The 18,685-nt window shown below is 55.0% G+C and overlaps 1 protein-coding gene across 1 annotated transcript in view; it reads right to left on the bottom strand.

Annotated features, from left to right (window-relative positions):
* GLDC (glycine decarboxylase) overlaps positions 1–18,685 on the bottom strand; it is a 45,398-nt gene that overhangs the window by 9,835 nt on the left and 16,878 nt on the right. The window contains exons 3-17 of the mRNA XM_076073943.1: positions 17,048–17,183; positions 12,158–12,322; positions 11,270–11,347; positions 10,774–10,921; positions 8,722–8,918; positions 8,087–8,183; positions 7,559–7,664; positions 7,090–7,229; positions 6,751–6,831; positions 5,828–5,928; positions 3,155–3,239; positions 2,628–2,669; positions 1,445–1,587; positions 819–894; positions 202–327 (exon numbers count right to left, since the gene is read on the bottom strand). Coding sequence (XP_075930058.1) covers positions 202–327; positions 819–894; positions 1,445–1,587; positions 2,628–2,669; positions 3,155–3,239; positions 5,828–5,928; positions 6,751–6,831; positions 7,090–7,229; positions 7,559–7,664; positions 8,087–8,183; positions 8,722–8,918; positions 10,774–10,921; positions 11,270–11,347; positions 12,158–12,322; positions 17,048–17,183 — 1,721 coding nt within the window. The remainder of the gene's footprint in view (positions 1–201; positions 328–818; positions 895–1,444; positions 1,588–2,627; positions 2,670–3,154; positions 3,240–5,827; positions 5,929–6,750; positions 6,832–7,089; positions 7,230–7,558; positions 7,665–8,086; positions 8,184–8,721; positions 8,919–10,773; positions 10,922–11,269; positions 11,348–12,157; positions 12,323–17,047; positions 17,184–18,685) is intronic.

Raw genomic sequence — 18,685 nt, 5'->3', positions numbered from 1 at the left:
GCCCAGGCCCACTGGCTCTGCATACGAACAGGGCCTGGCCTTACTTATCAGATGGTCATGGGAATTGAGGCAAGCGGCTCTGTTACAAAGGGAGACCCTGGCCTCTCCGCTCCTCTCTCTCTTGCTCTCCCTCCCACTAAAAGCGAAGCCGTGACTAGCAGCTCCCCCCACCCCCCTCCCCCCCCCCAAAGCGAGCCGCACCATGGCCTTGAGGTGAGCCATGTCCATGTTGCCGCTCCGGTCGATGTCCACGGGCTGCACCTTCATGCCGGACATCTGGGCGCTAGCCGGGTTCGTGCCATGAGCCGACTTAGGGATGAGGCAAACCTGGGGGTGATGTCGAGAATCGCGCACATTTCACCGAGAATTTGCCACCACCACGGTAGTCGCTGCTGCAGCTATTGCTGGAACGTAACCAACGCACCATCACGGCTCCGAAGACCGCCACCGTCATCAACACCACGCTGTTGTCATCACACCATCATCACCACAACTGTGATGGCAACTATCACCACGAGCACAACCACCACCCACTGCCACCACCGTCATCACCACCACCGTCATCACCGCCGCCACCACCACTACTGCCACCACCACTACCATCACCGCCGCCACCATCACCCATGGGTAGGTAGGGGATTCATCCTCATATCCCCACCTCCCCTGTAACCCCCACCCCCCTTCAACCCCACCCCAGTCACCCTTCCCACCCCCTCCATAACCCCTACCGCCATCACCCCCTCCCGCTCGTGCGGGGAGGGGGGCCCATGGTGAGAGTTGGTCAGGATTGGGGTCACGGCAGGTGCTCGGGTACTCACGTTGCGATGGCCCTGCCCTTGGGACTTGAGGTACGCGCGGATTGCGGCGAGCCCCGCGTACTCTCCCTGCGCTCCACTGACGACACCACGGCAACACACAGCGGCGTCACGGAGGAGCCGGGCCTCGGCTTATGTCATTGCCCGCCCGAGTCATCGACGTCTCTGCCGACTGTCGGTTCCCATTGCCCGACCGGTCGGACACCACGAAAGTAGCGGAGCGCCGACCTGTGGCGGCCACGCGACCTCAGAGCGAAACGAGCGCAACAAACATCGGCAACATTTTGCATGCCCTTCCAAATTTCCGGTTTTGCCGAAGAACCAAAGCAAGCCACGGCTCACATCGGCGGCGAGTGATGCCCGAACCAATCCTGGGGCCTACCAGAGGTCGACTTTGGCCACAGTGAGCGCTGGGTGAATTGCTTAAAAACATCAGAGCCGGCGGGACAAAAGGCGGCCTCGAACGGTGCTGGCCACGCCAGCCCCTCGTGCACAATGCTGGCCTTAATAGGTGCTACTCGCTCACAGCACTTGCCCTAAACGGTCCCTTAAGGCTATGCAGGGGGTCTTTGTCTTTGGGGGGGGGGAGGGGGGGGGGGGACGTGCGTCGCCCCTGCGTTGGCCAGCACCTGTTGGGCTGGAAGGAGATGCGGTCGTATCCCGTGATCTCGCACAGCGCGCGCTCCAGCTCGGACAGCATCTGCGTGTAGCCCTGCGCCTGCTCCCGCGGGGCGAAGGGGTGAAGCCCCGAGAAGGCGTTCCACGTCACGGGCTGGGGGGGGGGGGGGGGCACGGGCAGGGTGGGGGGCAGTGGTCAGGGGCCGTCCATAAATGACGTCACGCGATTTTGGACGATTTTTGAACCCCCCCCCGTCGTCACACGGCATCACAAAGTCAGACACCCCCCCAAAAACATAAAACAAGTTTCAAATCGCTTTAAACTATTGTCATTGTAGCGCGTGTTTAATGTGGCGCTGCACTCTGATGTTGTAGGAGAAAACATTTATTAAAAATTATATTTAACTAAGTAGAACGTGTTGTCTATATTTATTTAAAGTTGCGCATTTTGATGTGACGTCACATTTCTCAAACCCCCCCCCATCTCTTGTCACACATCGTCACAAATGTCTGACCCCCCCCCCCCCCCCAGGTGCGTGACGTCATTTATGGACGCCCCCTCAGAACGGGGCAGCGGGGACTGACTCCATCAACGCCGCAGCCCGAATTAAATATCTCCCTTCTGACTTTGATCCGTCTCTCCTTTTCTCCTCCTGCATCCATCCTTCAATTCTCTTCATGCCTCCCAGTCTCTCCACACTGCAGTCCATCCCTGCCCCTTTCTTCTAAGTTCATTTCTTCTCCCCCATCTTCAATTCATCACAACCTCCCCCTCCCCAGGCGTCACTCTCTCTCGCTCGCTCAACGTCCATGCGTCACTCTTCCCACTCTCCTCTATGTCAGCCAATCTCTCAATCCCCCCTCCTCCCTCCTCCTCCTCTCCCCTCTTCCCCCCCCTCCCTCCTCCCCTTGCATTAATCTCTCCCTGCAATGACACTGCCCAGCCGTGCACAGGCACGCAAGGGAACGCTCCACTTCTCGGTGGACCGACTCCCCCCCCCCCCATTGCCCCTCCCCTTGCCCCCCTCTCACCTGGTGCCGCCCCTCCCCCCCAAGGCCCCTCCCTCCGTAGTCCATGAAGCGGTGGTGGAAGCTCGTGTGAAGCAGAGATGAGAACTGACACTACCCCTACACCCCGACCCCCTATAGCACCCCCCTTCACACCTCCCACCTCTATCCCCCACCCCAACTCACCATGAGTTCTGTGGAGCTATTGAGCTTCATGGTGCACGAACCCTGGAGGGGGGGGACATACATAGAATGGGCCAATTAATCAACCAACTCGTCAACCAATCAACTAATCAGCCAGTCAACCAATCAGCCCGTCCGTACATCAATTAATCAACATATCAACACATACGCCAATCAATAAATGAGTCCATCCATATGCACCAGGGGTATGGGCGGGATCAGGGACTCACCGGTGGGATCAGGGTCTCACCGGTGGGATCGGGGTCTCACCGGTGGGATCGGGGTCTCACCGGTGGGATCGGGGTCTCACCGGTGGGATCAGGGACTCACCGGTGGGATCAGGGACTCACCGGTGGGATCAGGGTCTCACCGGTGGGATCAGGGTCTCACCGGTGGGATCAGGGACTCACCGGTGGGATCAGGGACTCACCGGTGGGATCAGGGTCTCACCGATGGGATCAGGGACTCACCGATGGGATCAGGGACTCACGAGAGGGATCAAGGACTCACCAGGGAGATCAGGGACTCACCAGGGGGATCATGCTGTGCACGAGGGAGATGTCCTTATTCTCCAGCCGCTTCAGATAGCGAACCAGGTTCGTCTCAGAGTGGTGGCTGTGGAGAGAAGTGCAACAAAGATAAATATCAGCAGGTAAACTACGCAGACCGCGGGGGGCAAGTGCTGCAAGCGAGCATCAATGAGGGCCGGCATGGCACACCAAGGGGCCAATACCGCTCCCAACTTGGGGCGCTGGGTTCATAGCGCAGTGCGCAAACTGCAACAAAGACAACGATCCCCCGTGTAGCCAAAACAGACTGTTGGGCAAGTGCTGTTAGCGAGCACCTATGAAGGCCGAGACGGCACACCAGAGGGCTGGGTGGCCAACACCACGCCCGGCCGCCTTTGTCTCCCCAGTGGCGACATTTACACACCGCACCAGGTACTCATTTGAGGCTGAATCGACCTAGGGGAGGCCCAGGACCGGTTCAGCGATTTTGGCCGTGAACGGGAATCGAACTCGGGCCCGCCAGGTTCGTAGCCGCAGCATGCTAACCGCTACACCACCGCTCCCCACACGCAAACAAAGACACACAGCACACACCAGGACATGACCCCCCCACCCCATGCGTGGCTGACGCCACCGTTTACATGACGTCATTGTCACCGCCCGATGTTGCCCTCAAGCGTGCACACAGGGACACACAAAGCAAATACAAAGATCCCCGTACAGCCTTTAACAACAGACCGTTTGGGGCAAGTGCTGTGGGCGAGGCCCTATGAAGGCCGGCACAGCACACTAGGGGGGTAGGTGGCCAGAACTACGCCAGGCTAACTTTGTCTCCCAAGTGGCGAAGTTTACACACCGCCACGAGATCCTCATTTGAGGCCGAGTCGATCTGGGGGAGGCCCAGGGCCGGTTCAGATAAGCGTCACTGGTGTTTGACGTGAGCGGGAATCGAACTGGGTCACCGGGTTCGTGGCGCAGTGCGCTAACCGCTACACTTCCGCTCCCCAATACCAAAACAAGGCATTCACCACTGAGTGACGGTGACGTCACTAAGTGGCGCCTATGCTAGGCAGTGGCGGGCCATGTGTTTTACACCAAGGCCTTCAGTGCTATCCTCCCGCAATTAAACCGCCTTCGAATAACCTCACCATGGCACTAGGGCTATTGGCTATTGTCATTCGATGTAACCACTCCATATTCAGTGACAGGAACCTTTATCGAGTGGAATGAAGTGATTTAACACGAGGCTCAACACTTAAAAGAGTTGCAATACAGTAATTGCAGAGACATGAATACATTGGTGACTGAAACCATCAAGGATGTACCACTATTACGCAGTACGACAGGATGCTGCATCACAAATAGACCTCGCATAGCCCAAATCAATGTCATTACCAAAGAAACAAGAACAAACAACAACCAGTCACATTTACTCATACTGTACAACCACAAAGCAAGCAAAAATGCCGTAAAACACAAATAACACAATCAGGTATTCTTGGTTCTTTCGGTAAAGTCACGTAGAAGGGAAACAATAAAATAATAAAAATATAAAAAATAAAATTCTCACGACGTTTCGACTGCAACACAAGCAATCATCATCAGGTGTGAAAACCACAGCAAGAAAATTTGTTGTGGAATATGAATCCCTGCAGTCACGAAAGCTTTAAATCAAAACACAATGAGGCTTCAACAGGCTTCCCCACAGAAAAAAAAAAAATCTAAAGCACTGCATCTAAAAATCTAAACGTTACGAAAGAAAGTTTATATTCATCTTAGATGATGCTACGTTATGTGTTAGCGAGTTTTACTTCAGTTAGCTAACTGGCCCTCCGATCACGCCACACGAAAAATGCTGACGTAGGCGGCTAGAAGGCTCTGGCGTGTAAAAGAACACGCCCACCATGGCAAACTCGGAATCTGGTTGGTTAAAGAAGATGACAAACAACATCGTCCCCATTTTCTTCAACAACAGAGGGGATTCACTCGACATTCTGAAGGCCTCAGGGTAGATTTTTCACCCGGAGGAGGCGGAGACAGCACAGGTGGTAAATCTGATTTGATAAAAGCTCTAATTTATTAGCTGCACTGGAAGCAGCGCAACTGAGGGAGAGAGTAGCAATGAACTTACGTCAATAAACTTATGGGAACGAACTTTGCAAAATACATATAGCATTAATGAAAATATATATGAAATTATAACAATAACATTTTCTGATTCTGACAATCTCTAGGCCAGCAGAGAAGGCCTTGATGGCCCTGACGGCCCGCCTCTGGTGCTAGGCCAGGTGGACTTTGAGGCCTCATGAAGTGTCGAAGGCACGCTGACAGGAGATCTTGGGACAGACCCAGGTGCCATGGGTTGGCCGACTCCGACGACTAGTAGATGCGCCAGCTGTAGTGCCTACTTGTGCCAACTTGCTGAATCTTAGCCGCCCGGCGCTCCGCTCGTTGTTGTGAGCGTCGCTGCTCTGCTCTCAGTTATTGCTGGAGGGCGACTGCCTCCAACTGCCCAGTAGCATCCTTCACGAGTCTCCCCAACACGCACAGGGACACTCACAAAGACACCGACACACACACATTCGCACCAGGAAACGACCCACCATTCCATGTTTGGCTGCCCCCACAGTTCCCAGAGAGGTAATCACTACTGCCTGACATTGCCTGCATGCACGCATGCACGTACGTACGCACCTGTTGAAGACTGGGTGGGTGAGGAATTCACTCGTGCGGCGCAAGGGAGATTGCAGGAGGCTCCCCCGTGGCTCCCCCTCCACCGCCTCCGCCAGCAACTCCTGGCGGAACAAAAAACCGAAGGGTGAGGAAAGAGGCGCGGCGGGGGGGGGGGGGCACGTTTGGAATTACGGCGAGACGCAGCAAGAGGAACGAGTGGATCAATGGGACGTGCGCAGGCTACATACTGGACACGTGCGAAAAAAGAGATTCATAGCTCGTCGGATTCCTCGAGTCTAAGTAAAAGATTCTAAATAGATGTAACGCGTTTCAAGATTTCAAGTTCATTTTGTTGGGACATGTTGGACCTCAAGAGACCAGGATGATTTCAAGCTTTCGTGACTGCAAGGATTCATCTTCTTTGGTTCTTTCGGTAAAGTCACGTAGAATGAGAATAAAATAAAAAATTGATAAAATAAAATAACACAATAATATTCTCACGACGTTTCGGCCACAACACAAAGATGAAGGCCGCTTGTGTTGTGGCCGAAACGTCGTGAGAATATTATTGTGTTATTTTATTTTATCAATTTATTATTTTATTCTCATTCTACGTGACTTTACCGAAAGAACCAAAGAAGATGAGACCAGGATGAATCGCAGTTGCAAGAGTGGCCAGCAAGTCACCAGAATGTCAAAAGCAAAACAAACGCACATGAAGTTACAGCGATGAAGCAAAGAGAAATTGGCGCAAAAACAACTGCGTCATCGCGTGCTTAATAGAAAAATAGTATTGCACGAACGTAAACCAACTAATTGAATTATTTTTAATTTCTTACAGTGCAAGTCGGATTATTATTCGACTTATAATATTACAATTCCTTTCTGACCGTTGAGAAACGTGGGTGGGCGAAGCGGAGTTTCTAACTTGGTGATTTTCTTACCGCGGACGACTCACAGCCGAACACCCACAGGAGGTCATCGAGGTCACGCTCCGTCACCGTCTCGTCCAGCGACACCCCGAGCTATGGGGGTAGCGCGGGAGAGGGGGGGGGGGAACAATTGGAGGTCAAGGTTGATGATGGTGGTCGTGATGGTAATAATGGTGGTTATTTTACGATGACGATGAGGATTCTGGCAATGATGGCGGTGGCGTTGAATGATTACGATGGTTTTGGTGATACCGATGACGGTGATGGCGACGACGGTGACGACGGTAGCGGTTGACGATGCCACGGTGGCGATGACGATGGTGGTGATGATGATGATGGAGTGCCACACACCGCTCCGTCGGGGAACAGGCGAAGGTTGATCTCGCGCTCGCGGGCGCGTCGCACCACCCCGCGCCCGGCGTCGCCGCAGTCCACCTTCACCGAGTCGAAGAACGAGCCGTGGTGCAGGCGGTGGCCAGCGCGACGCACACCTGCACCACCAAGACAAAGATCCCCCCATACAGAATTTCACAATGTCGGGGGCAAGCGGCGTCAGTGAGTAGCACCCATTAAAGGCCGGCACGGCACGGCACACGGGAGGTGATGGGGCGGCCATCACCACCGACGCCTGGCCACCTTCGTCTCCCCAGTGATGTTTTACAAAGCGTACGTATTTAAGGCCGAGTCGACCTAGGGGAGGGCCCAGGACAGTTTCAACTATTCATCACTGCGAGACACGGGCGAGATACGCGTGGGGAGACACGGGCGAGAGACGCGTGGGGAGACACGGCGGAGGCACGGCGGAGACGCGAGCGTGTACCTTCGGCGAGGAGCAGTGTGGAGTTGTGCACGCGCTGAGCGATGTGTCTCAAGCCGTGGGGACCGTGGTAAACAGCGAACATCGCAGCCATGTTCGCCAGCAGGGCCTGTGTGCACACCACACCGGGGTCACGCCACACCACAGATACAACACACCAAAAAATGGCCACACACTGCAAAGCCTTGCACCGCTTAAACGCGTACAAACGATAAATCATCACCATCACCACTTTCACCATAATCGCCATCGTTAGCAGTTTGGAGCCATAATGACCACCACCGCCGCCACCGTTAGCATCACCGTCATCATAATCATCATTATCAGGCATAGGCTCCACCAAGTAGGTTCCGGGTCTCCAATATCATTTAGTTGGTAGCACGTGACTAGCAGCCACAGCCGTAGCAACGAGAGGCATGCCTGGCTGTGGTGGGCCTTATGCAGAATTATGTTCCGGTTGGCCGATCCACCCAGCTAAAATAGGACGCAGCTAATCGTTATCGTCAACATCGTCATGGTGGCGATGCGTGCCTGTGCGGTGCAGATGTTGCTGGTGGCTTTGTCACGGCGGATGTGCTGCTCCCGCGTCTGTAGCGCCAAGCGGTACACCTCCTTACCGGCGACGTCCCTACATGGCACACCGCCATCAACGCAGCACCACGGTCGATTATCAACACCCATCACAGCATCCAATCGACACGGCACAATTTAGCACAGTAATATCGCAGCACCATCAATATAGCATATTCAACACAGCACCATCATCACACCATCAACAGCAAGATCAATTCATCACCATAGCACCAGCACATCGGCATGATCAGCAATCAATCCGATCACAACACCGCCAATACAGCACCACCATCGCAGTCATCAACACCATCACGCACCAACACAGCACCACCACCATTAACAACAACATCATCATCATAACACGCTCATTCAATGCAGGACGATCGCCATGAACACCGCATACATTGATGGGCACGTGTTCACACGTGTGCCAACGAGCACACGTGTGCCAACGAGCACACGTGTGCCAACGAGCACACGTGTGCCAACGAGCGCAATGCGACACCGCCCGTTGACCCGGGCGTGCCGCATTGACGCGCGCGTGCGCCACGTGTCTTCCCGCGTTGTCTTTGCGCGCCGCCATCGTCGCGTACCGTGAGACCCCGACCATGCGGCCGGGCATGAGGCGAGTGAGGGGCTCGCGCACGGAGAAGAAGGCGGCGTGGGGGCCCCCGTAGCCCAGCGGCACCCCCAGCCTCTGCGTGCTCCCCAGCGCGATGTCCACGCCCAGCTCCCCCGGGGGGCGCAACACGCACAGCGCCAGCAGGTCCGTGGCGCACACCGCCAGCGCCTGCAACAGCAGCAGCAGCAGGAAGACAGCAGCAGTAGCAGCAGCAGGGTCAAGTAATGGTGCGGCAGGGGTATAGAATTTTTGTTCAAACCAGGTGAGAGAGAGAACTCACGGGACCACGTTGGATCTGATTTGCAAGAATGAGTGGGCGAGTGAGCGGATGAGTGATTGAGTGAGTGAATGAGATGGTGGGGTGGGGGTAGGTGGGTGGGTCATCGATTGCGATGGGGAGCGAGCGCGACTGGATTTTTATGTAGCCAGGGTGAGAACTCAAGACATTTGGAAGAGTCTCATTTGCAAGCGTAGCCCCTGGGGGCATGAGTCTCCTAACGTATAAAAAGCACAGCGTGGCTTGGGTCCCCCTCCCCCCAATCTACCTGCAAAACCGCATCCTCCCTCGAGTTCTCAGGCACATTCTGCACACTCCGTTCCACGGGAATGGCAAGACTTGGCCAGCCAAAGGATTGTCCGCCCGACGCCGGAGAGGCGGGGGGCAGGCGGGCCACAAAGCGGTCCCGAGAGCAGCCTCAAACATCTGGCGATGAGCGTCACTCGATTCCCGTGGTATGTGCGACACACACACACCTGTACAGACTTGCCTTCCCATGAAATCTAACGTTTAATAAGGGGGGGGGGGGGGGGGAGGGATGTGCAAAACCAACCAGTTTCTTTGAATTATCAATTAGTTTATTGACTACTTACCGAGCTTACGCTGCTCATTGCACGCAGGTTGCAATTGACGTTGTGCTGTTCGGTGTAAGAGGCCTAAGGTGGTGACGGGCTCCTTTTCTCATCCCTGTTTGCTCTATGCCCCCTGTAACCGTTCAACCTTCTGCTGTATTGTGTGGCGATGCACTACTTTATTGAGGGCGACATTGGCACGCAAAATAAAGATTTATTGATTGATTGAAGGTGTGTGCGGGCCTTGGGTGAAGGGCGTGTGCAGGGGGGAGGGTGGGGGGAGGCAGGTGCGTGGGGCTGGGTGGGTGAATGTACAGGTGTGTGGTTCTGGGTGGGTGAATGTACAGGTGTGTGAATGTACAGGTGTGTGAGTGTACAGGCGTGTGGTGCTAAGTGTGTGAATGTACAGGCGTGTGGTGCTGGGTGTGTGAATGTACAGGTGTGTGGTGCTAGGTGTGCGGTGCTAGGTGTGTGAATGTACAGGTGTGTGAATGTACAGGTGTGTGGTGCTAGGTGTGTGAATGTACAGGTGTGTGGTGCTGGGTGTGTGGTGCTAGCTGTGTGTGAATGTGCTAGCTGTGTGTGAATGTGCTAGCTGTGTGTGAATGTGCTAGCTGTGTGTGAATGTGCTAGCTGTGTGTGAATGTGCTAGCTGTGTGTGAATGTGCTAGCTGTGTGAGAATGTGCTAGCTGTGTGTGAATGTGCTAGCTGTGTGTGAATGTGCTAGCTGTGTGTGAATGTGCTAGCTGTGTGAGAATGTGCTAGCTGTGTGAGAATGTGCTAGCTGTGTGAGAATGTGCTAGCTGTGTGAGAATGTGCTAGCTGTGTGAGAATGTGCTAGCTGTGTGAGAATGTGCTAGCTGTGTGAGAATGTGCTAGCTGTGTGAGAATGTGCTAGCTGTGTGTGAATGTGCTAGCTGTGTGTGAATGTGCTAGCTGTGTGTGGTGCTAGCTGTGTGTGGTGCTAGCTGTGTGAATGTGCTCGCTGTGTGTGGTGCTAGCTGTGTGAATGTGCTAGCTGTGTGTGAATGTGCTAGCTGTGCGTGAATGTGCTAGCTGTGTGAATATGCTAGCTGTGTGAATGTGCTAGGTGCGTGGTGCTAGCTGTGTGAATGTGCTAGGTGTGTGCAGGGGAGGGTGCAGGTGCAGCTGCAGGTGCGGTGTGGCACCCACCCCACTCTTGTGTGCCCACTCCACAATGAGCGAAGGGTCCCGCACGAGCCCCTCCGTGTCCGGGTACTGGAAGAGAACGCCGCTCACCCCCTCGTCCACCCTCGACAGGTCATAGGCGTCCACCAGTTCCACCTGCACGCCGATAGACCTGCCACAGATAGAGTCCACCAATCACAATCATCAGCAGTTTTTTTATTTAAAGCTTTTGCGACTGCAGGGATTCATATTCTTGGTTCTTTCGGTAAAGTCAAGTGACTTTACCGAAAGAACCAAGAATAATCATCATCACCACCATCGATATCTGCATTCTGGGAGCTGGAGTTTTAGCCAATAAATGTCATCGTTGCTATCATCATCAACAACATCTTAACCATTGACATCAATGCCAACACTCCCCACCATCTTCATCACCACCACGTTCATCAGCATCATCATCATCAGCAGCACAATCATCATCATCGTCGTTGTCATTACAACTGATGTGTGCAGGTCGTACTCGGCTCTCGTTTGCACAACGGCGATGGTCTGCGGGTGACAGCGCGAGTCCACCAGGAACCTCCTCCTCTTGTTCAGCCTGCGACACACGTCCGCACGTCACCACACATCCACCTCAACACGTGTCCAAAAAGATCACGTGCCCCCTTCACCGTGTCCCCATCAAGGTGTCCACCATTCTATTCATTGTTAACCCCCCCCCCCCCCCACCGCGATATAAAAAATGTGCCGACCGCTCTACCGCACATCCATTTCTTTACGCGTGTACCCGGCACTGACGCGAGTCCACCTCTCTGTACGACACCAATGCCCCAAATGCGTCCACCTTTCAACAGACGTCCCACCTTAGCGCGCGACTGCCACGTGAACGTTCGTGCGCTCCGCCTCGTCCCCTACGCACCGTGCGTTGGAATTTCTTTCGCACTGTGCGTAGCCAACCGCGCTAACTGTGGGCGCTGCCGTCACTGGACACTCCTGGTGACTGTATTTCACATCTGTATAGACGTGACGGTGCACGTGTCGTCACGTCTGTTTGCCGTGCGAGTCATTTTACATCCTGGTCAACAACCCTTGCAAACAGGGCGAGATGTTCCATCTGGGAGTGATTCTTTTTGCGTTTACGTTCTTTTCGTGCATTTAGTTTCGTTGTCCTTCCCGCACGGTTGGCTACGTACGGCGCGAAAGAAGTTCAACATGCATAAATACATTATCCAGGTGAAATGTTTCAATGAACATTTTTTTTAATGTCTGCCTTGGGCCCCCCCCCCCACCCAGCGGGCGAGCGATCACCACCACTCGCCAGGCTGCCAGCCCTGGCTGGTCGACCTTCCGTTCACCATTCCAGTTGTGTTATCGTCTCTCCCCCCACCCCGCCTCCCGAGGCCCTCACCTGTGGGCCAGGCCCATAGCCTCGGCGGCCGCGGTGGCCTCGTCCAGGAGGGAGGCGTTGGCCACGTCGAGGGCCGTGAGGTCGCACACCATCGTCTGGAAGTTCAGCAGCGACTCGAGGCGGCCCTGGGACACCTCGGGTTGGTAGGGCGTGTACTGGGTCAGCCTGGGGAGACGCGGGGACACGGGCAACGGGTCAGACACGGAGGACGAGATGCCGAGGGCGAGACGCGGACTGGATTTCCATCCGGAGGTGACCAGCTCGAGGGTATTTGGCCTACTCTTCCACACGCCACGTAACTCGTCCGATTGTTTCAGATGCCGCACCCAGAGATCCACAAACCAAGCGTGCCCGGAACAAGAAGATTCCACGGGGCTTGTATTGTGAATACCACCACCACCACCACACCCAGTGTCAACACCACCACCACCACCACCACACCCAGTGTCAACACCACCACCACCAGTGTCAACACCACCACCACCACCACCACACCCAGTGTCAACACCACCACCACCACCACCACACCCAGTGTCAACACCACCACCACCACCACCACACCCAGTGTCAACACCACCACCACCACCACCACACCCAGTGTCAACACCACCACCACCACCACCACACCCAGTGTCAACACCACCACCACCACCACCACACCCAGTGTCAACACCACCACCACCACCACACCCAGTGTCAACACCACCACCACCACCACCACACCCAGTGTCAACACCACCACCACCACCACCACACCCAGTGTCAACACCACCACCACCACCACCACCCCCAGTGTCAACACCACCACCACCACCACACCCAGTGTCAACACCACCACCACCACCACACACCCAGTGTCAACACCACCACCACCACACCCAGTGTCAACACCACCACCACCACCACACCCAGTGTCAACACCACCACCACCACCACACCCAGTGTCAACACCACCACCACCACCACCACACCCAGTGTCAACACCACCACCACACCCACCACACCCAGTGTCAACACCACCACCACACCCACCACACCCAGTGTCAACACCACCACCACACCCAGTGTCAACACCACCACCACCACCACACCCAGTGTCAACACCACCACCACCACCACACCCAGTGTCAACACCACCACCACCACACCCAGTGTCAACACCACCACCACCACACCCAGTGTCAACACCACCACCACCACACCCAGTGTCAACACCACCACCACCACCACACCCAGTGTCAACACCACCACCACCACCACACCCAGTGTCAACACCACCACCACACCCAGTGTCAACACCACCACCACACCCAGTGTCAACACCACCACCTCCACCACACCCAGTGTCAACACCACCACCTCCACCACACCCAGTGTCAACACCACCACCTCCACCAAACCCAGTGTCAACACCACCACCACCACCACACCCAGTGTCAACACCACCACCACCACCACACCCAGTGTCAACACCACCACCACCACCACACCCAGTGTCAACACCACTACCACCACCACCACTACCACACCCAGTGTCAACACCACCACCACCACACCCAGTGTCAACACCACCACCACCACACCCAGTGTCAACAACACCACCACCACTCCCAGTGTCAACAACACCACCACCGCCACCACCACTCCCAGTGTCAACAACACCACCACCGCCACCACTCCCAGTGTCAACACCACCACCACCGCCACCACTCCCAGTGTCAACACCACCACCACCGCCACCACTCCCAGTGTCAACACCACCACCACCGCCACCACTCCCAGTGTCAACACCACCACCACCGCCACCACTCCCAGTGTCAACACCACCACCACCGCCACCACTCCCAGTGTCAACACCACCACCACCACTCCCAGTGTCAACAACACCACCACCACACCCAGTGTCAACAACACCACCACCACACCCAGTGTCAACACCACCACCACCACCACACCCAGTGTCAACACCACCACCACCACCACCAAACCCAGTGTCAACACCACCACCACCACCAAACCCAGTGTCAACACCACCACCACCACCAAACCCAGTGTTAACACCACCACCACCACCACCACCAAACCCAGTGTCAACACCACCACCACCACCACACCCAGTGTCAACACCACCACCACCACCACACCCAGTGTCAACACCACCACCACCACACCAAGTGTCAACACCACCACCACCACCACACCCAGTGTCAACACCACCACCACCACCACTCCCAGTGTCAACACCACCACCACCACCACCACTTCCAGTGTCAACACCACCACCACTCCCAGTGTCAACACCACCACCACCACCACTCCCAATGTCAACACCACCACCACCACACCCAGTGTCAACAACACCACCACCACTCCCAGTGTCAACAACACCACTACCACTCCCAATGTCAACAACACCACTACCACCACCACTCCCAGTGTCAACACCACCACCACCACCACTCCCAGTGTCAACACCACCAGCAGCAGTAGCGCCTTGAGGTGCGGCGATCTGGCGAGTAATTAAAACGAACAAGTCGCAGTGATTTGCTTGCGTGTATGTTGAACTTCCTGTGCACCGTACGTAGCCAACCATGCTCATCAGAGGTGAAGCACTGACGTTCATCTTCCGTTTACAGCCCTGAGCCAGTGTTGGAAATTATATGTTCCTATGACGGGGGAATGTCTCTCCACAGGACAACCATTGTTGATTTAATTCTATATTTAAAGCTTTCGTGACTGCAAGGATCCATACTCTTTGGTTCTATTCGGTAAAGTCACGTAGGTAAAAAATAAAACAACAAGAATCACGACGTTTCGGCCACAACACAAGTGGCCTTCATCAGGTGAAGGGACCAGACTGTCTAGAGGACAGCGCTGGAGTGAACACAGCCAAGCTCAGACCAAAAATCACGTAAAAAAATAATCTAAAAATCATGTCGCACCTCCTATTAGCATTGGTTGGCTACGTACAGTGCAAAAGAAGTTCAAGGTACATACATACATTTCGTAAACCCTTAACTGAGATGGTCCTGCTTCGAGACGATTTATGAATTCCATTCACGAGTAATTGGCGCGTCTCGAATGGACAGTGCAAAGATTTGATTATGCGTTTCTCTCTCCCCCCGACATATTCAAATCAGACGCAAACGATTTTCTAATATATTCAGGCTAATGGATGGAACAAAACTTGAGAAACGAGCCAGAAAACGGAGAAACAGGGGGACGAAACTTAGGCCGTCCGTTTTTTTTTTAACCTCGCACAACTTCCATTTGCATCTTTCGGTAAAGTCGCGCAGTTTAGACGTAAAATAAAATACATCGCGACGTTTCGATCGCAACACAAGCGGTCGCTGTTAGACTTTGTTTGGCCTGATGACGACCGCTTGTGTTGCGATCGAAACGTTGCCATTTGTTTTATTTTATTTTATTTCTGCCTACTACGCGACTTTACCGAAAGAACCAAAGAGTATGGATTCCTGCAGTCACGAAAGCTTCAAATCAAGATTGATTCCATTTGTATCGTTTTTGTATTTGTACCCCAAGAGAGGAAGAATCCATTGGGGAAACCTCGCAAGGGGGCAGTGCCACCACCCCACGTCCGAGACTGGCCCCCGCAGAAGCGGATATCACAGAACCACTTCTGAGATCCCTTCAAGTGACTTCTGGAAGACACAGCCGAGGAGGCAGCCCCTTTTTTCCCACCAACCCACGATGCCAGCCATCCAATAGAAACAAATGTTCATCACGTGGCGATAAAACCCATATTTATAATTCTTGAAATTACAAATCGCACAACTTGACTGCCAGAGTCAATGAAATCGCCGGGGGGCAAGGGGGGAGTGAGGGCAAATCGTTACACCCCTATACTTATAGCTCTGGTGATAATAATGTCCCATGCAAAGCTTTAACCGATTCAAACCTGCTTCGCCCGTTCGCCAAGATCACACAGTTGACTGCATTCCACGCAACCTTGCCGCGGGCCAGTGCATCACGGTCGCGATGGCACGACACGGAGGATGGCCCATTTCCCAAATTCGGTGGCGATGGACCATCTTCAAGATGCGGCCCGATGCAACACGCTAACGATGGAGAGCCTCGCCCCATCAGAAATTGCCGGAATGCAAAACGCGTCCACGATCTCCATCAGGTAGAGAATAAGATAATGGAAGGGGAGACAAAGGACGACTCGGCGCAGGGAGGTCGACCTCCCTCCGCGGAAAATTTCCGCGGCGACGGCGAGATCAGCTTATCGCGGTGGCTAGGAGATGTTAACTACCTCGCCTGGTATACAGGAGGCCGTGGGTTCGATCCCGACCCTGACGCCTGTTGTATATTTGGAGTTTGCGGTGTCTCTCTCCCCGACGTAGCATTCATTTTTCTCTGGGTCCTCCGATTTTCCCCTCCACTTTAGGATCAACGTGCATTAATAGTTATTCGACTGCTTTTAATGTCCACATGGTAAGTCACTACCTTGGAGCTATTATTTGTGACAGTCAGTTCGCTTCCGAAAGAGAGCTATAAAGCTCAAGTGGGCCTTGCCTGGTAAAATAAATAAAAGTTTAATAGTTTAGTTTGAACTTAGTCCGCGTGGCACAGCAGCGAGTCAGGCTCGGCGGCGGCGCTGGGCCCCGAGAAAAATGGCAATGGTGGCCAGTAGGGAGGCCCTCGGTCCAGCGGTGGGCCATCTTCTTCTTCCTTCGTAGGGTGGCCTGATGCAACGGCTACAATTTCATGTCCAGGTGGTCAAGCCCAGAATAACCGCGTCGTCACGAGTGGCGGAGGTTTATCGCTGCGATGCAAATAAAAACGGTGGACCAACGGCGACGGCTCGCCACGACGGCGCTGGTGGCGATGGCCTTCTGGTTTTTTTTTGTGTGCCGGTGCACGTACCATCCGGCGTTCTCCAGCAGGTTCCTCTGGATGACAGCCGGCACGCAGCAGCCGTAGTAACCCATGCCGATGTAGGATCGCCAAACCTGGTTCTTGTCCGCAATGGCTCGCAGGTTCGCCAACACCTCGCTCTCACCTGCACAAGAGACAAAGATCCCCCCCACAGTGTAGTCTTTAAGAGGGGGGTTGGGGGGGGGGCAAGCGCCGTTAGCGAGCAGCACCTGTATACAGAAGGCCGGCCACGGCACGCGAGTGGGGTGGTGAGGCCAGTACCACGCCCGGGTCCGTCTTTGTCTCCCCCAATGCCGATGTGTACACACCGCACCGGGGGATACTTTGTTTAAGGCCGAGTTGACCTAGAGGTGGCCCAGGACGGGTTCAAACATCCACCACTGTTATTGTTCGCGAACGAGAATTGAACTCGGTTTTCTGGGTTCGTGGCAAAGTGTGCTAATAGCCATTGCACTACCGCGCACCTGCACAGACACGCACACGCACGCGCAAAAGTAGCCACCACTTGTTACCGAGTTGCAATTGGCTCAAGACCGCCGCGTGTGCCAGGCTGGGTGCGCCCCAAAGGCTCGCTGGTGGAAGGTGGTGGCCGATGGGACACACGTAGGTGTGATGGGTTAACCGAGCGATCGAGCTGGCACGTAAACACTTACACCCGCACGCACGAATGCACACGCACGCATTCCTGGACACTCGTAAACACGCTCGCAAAAACACAAACACGTGCGCGCGCACTCAGACACATGGGGGGGGGGGGGGGAGCACACACAAAGATCCCCCGTATAGCCTTAACAGACTGTAGGGGCAAGCGCTGTTAGCGAGCACCTATAAAGGCTGGCATGGCACACGAGGGGGTGGGTGGGCAGCACCACGCCCGGCCGCCTTTGAGTCCCTAGTAGCGATGTTTACATATCGCACCAGGTACTCATTTGAGGCCAAGTCGACCTCTGGGATGCCCCCAGGACCGGTTGGCCGTGTGCGGAAATCGAACCCCGGCCCGCCAGGTTCGTAGCGCACAAACATTCAACAGGCCGTTTGGGGCGAGTGCTGTGAGCTCGCAGCATCTACGAAGGCTGAACACCGGGTGTCTCCCCCAGTGGCGATTTTTGTCCGTACCAGGTACGGACACCCATTTGAGGCAGAGTCGACCTAGGGGAGGGGCGCACGACCAGATTCAGATAATCGCCACTGGCCGGTGGTGGCGTTCGTGAGCGGGAATCGAACTCCGCGTCGACAGGGGGGCTCGTGTCGTAGTGGCGCCGACCGCCGCGCCACCGCTCCCCTACGAAAACACGCGCGCGTGCGCGGGGCGGGAACACGCTCGCACACAACACGCCCGTACACAACACGCCCGTGTGCCCGCACACACGCCAAGGTCAGCCGTGGGCATCCGGCTCCAGTTGTGGTCGTGAGGGCTGTAAGGGGGTGGGGGGCAGGCAGCACCAGTTGTGGCCGGGGACATCGCTGCTGTGCGTACCCATTTTGAATGGCGTTTGAATGCAAGGGGGAGGGCGGAGAAGGAGAGAGGCTGGATTTGTGGGCAGTGTTTATTAGCGTGGAAGCAGAAGTGTGGTCGGGCCGAGAGCACGACAAACCTGGTTCGATGCCAGGCCCAGGGCTAACGTC

Source organism: Petromyzon marinus, chromosome 44, assembly GCF_048934315.1.
Source record: "Petromyzon marinus isolate PM22_M1 ecotype Great Lakes invasive population chromosome 44, UKy_Petmar_22M1.pri1.0, whole genome shotgun sequence".
NCBI classification, from domain to species: domain Eukaryota; kingdom Metazoa; phylum Chordata; class Hyperoartia; order Petromyzontiformes; family Petromyzontidae; genus Petromyzon; species Petromyzon marinus.
This window is presented reverse-complemented; position numbering and strand designations above follow the sequence as displayed.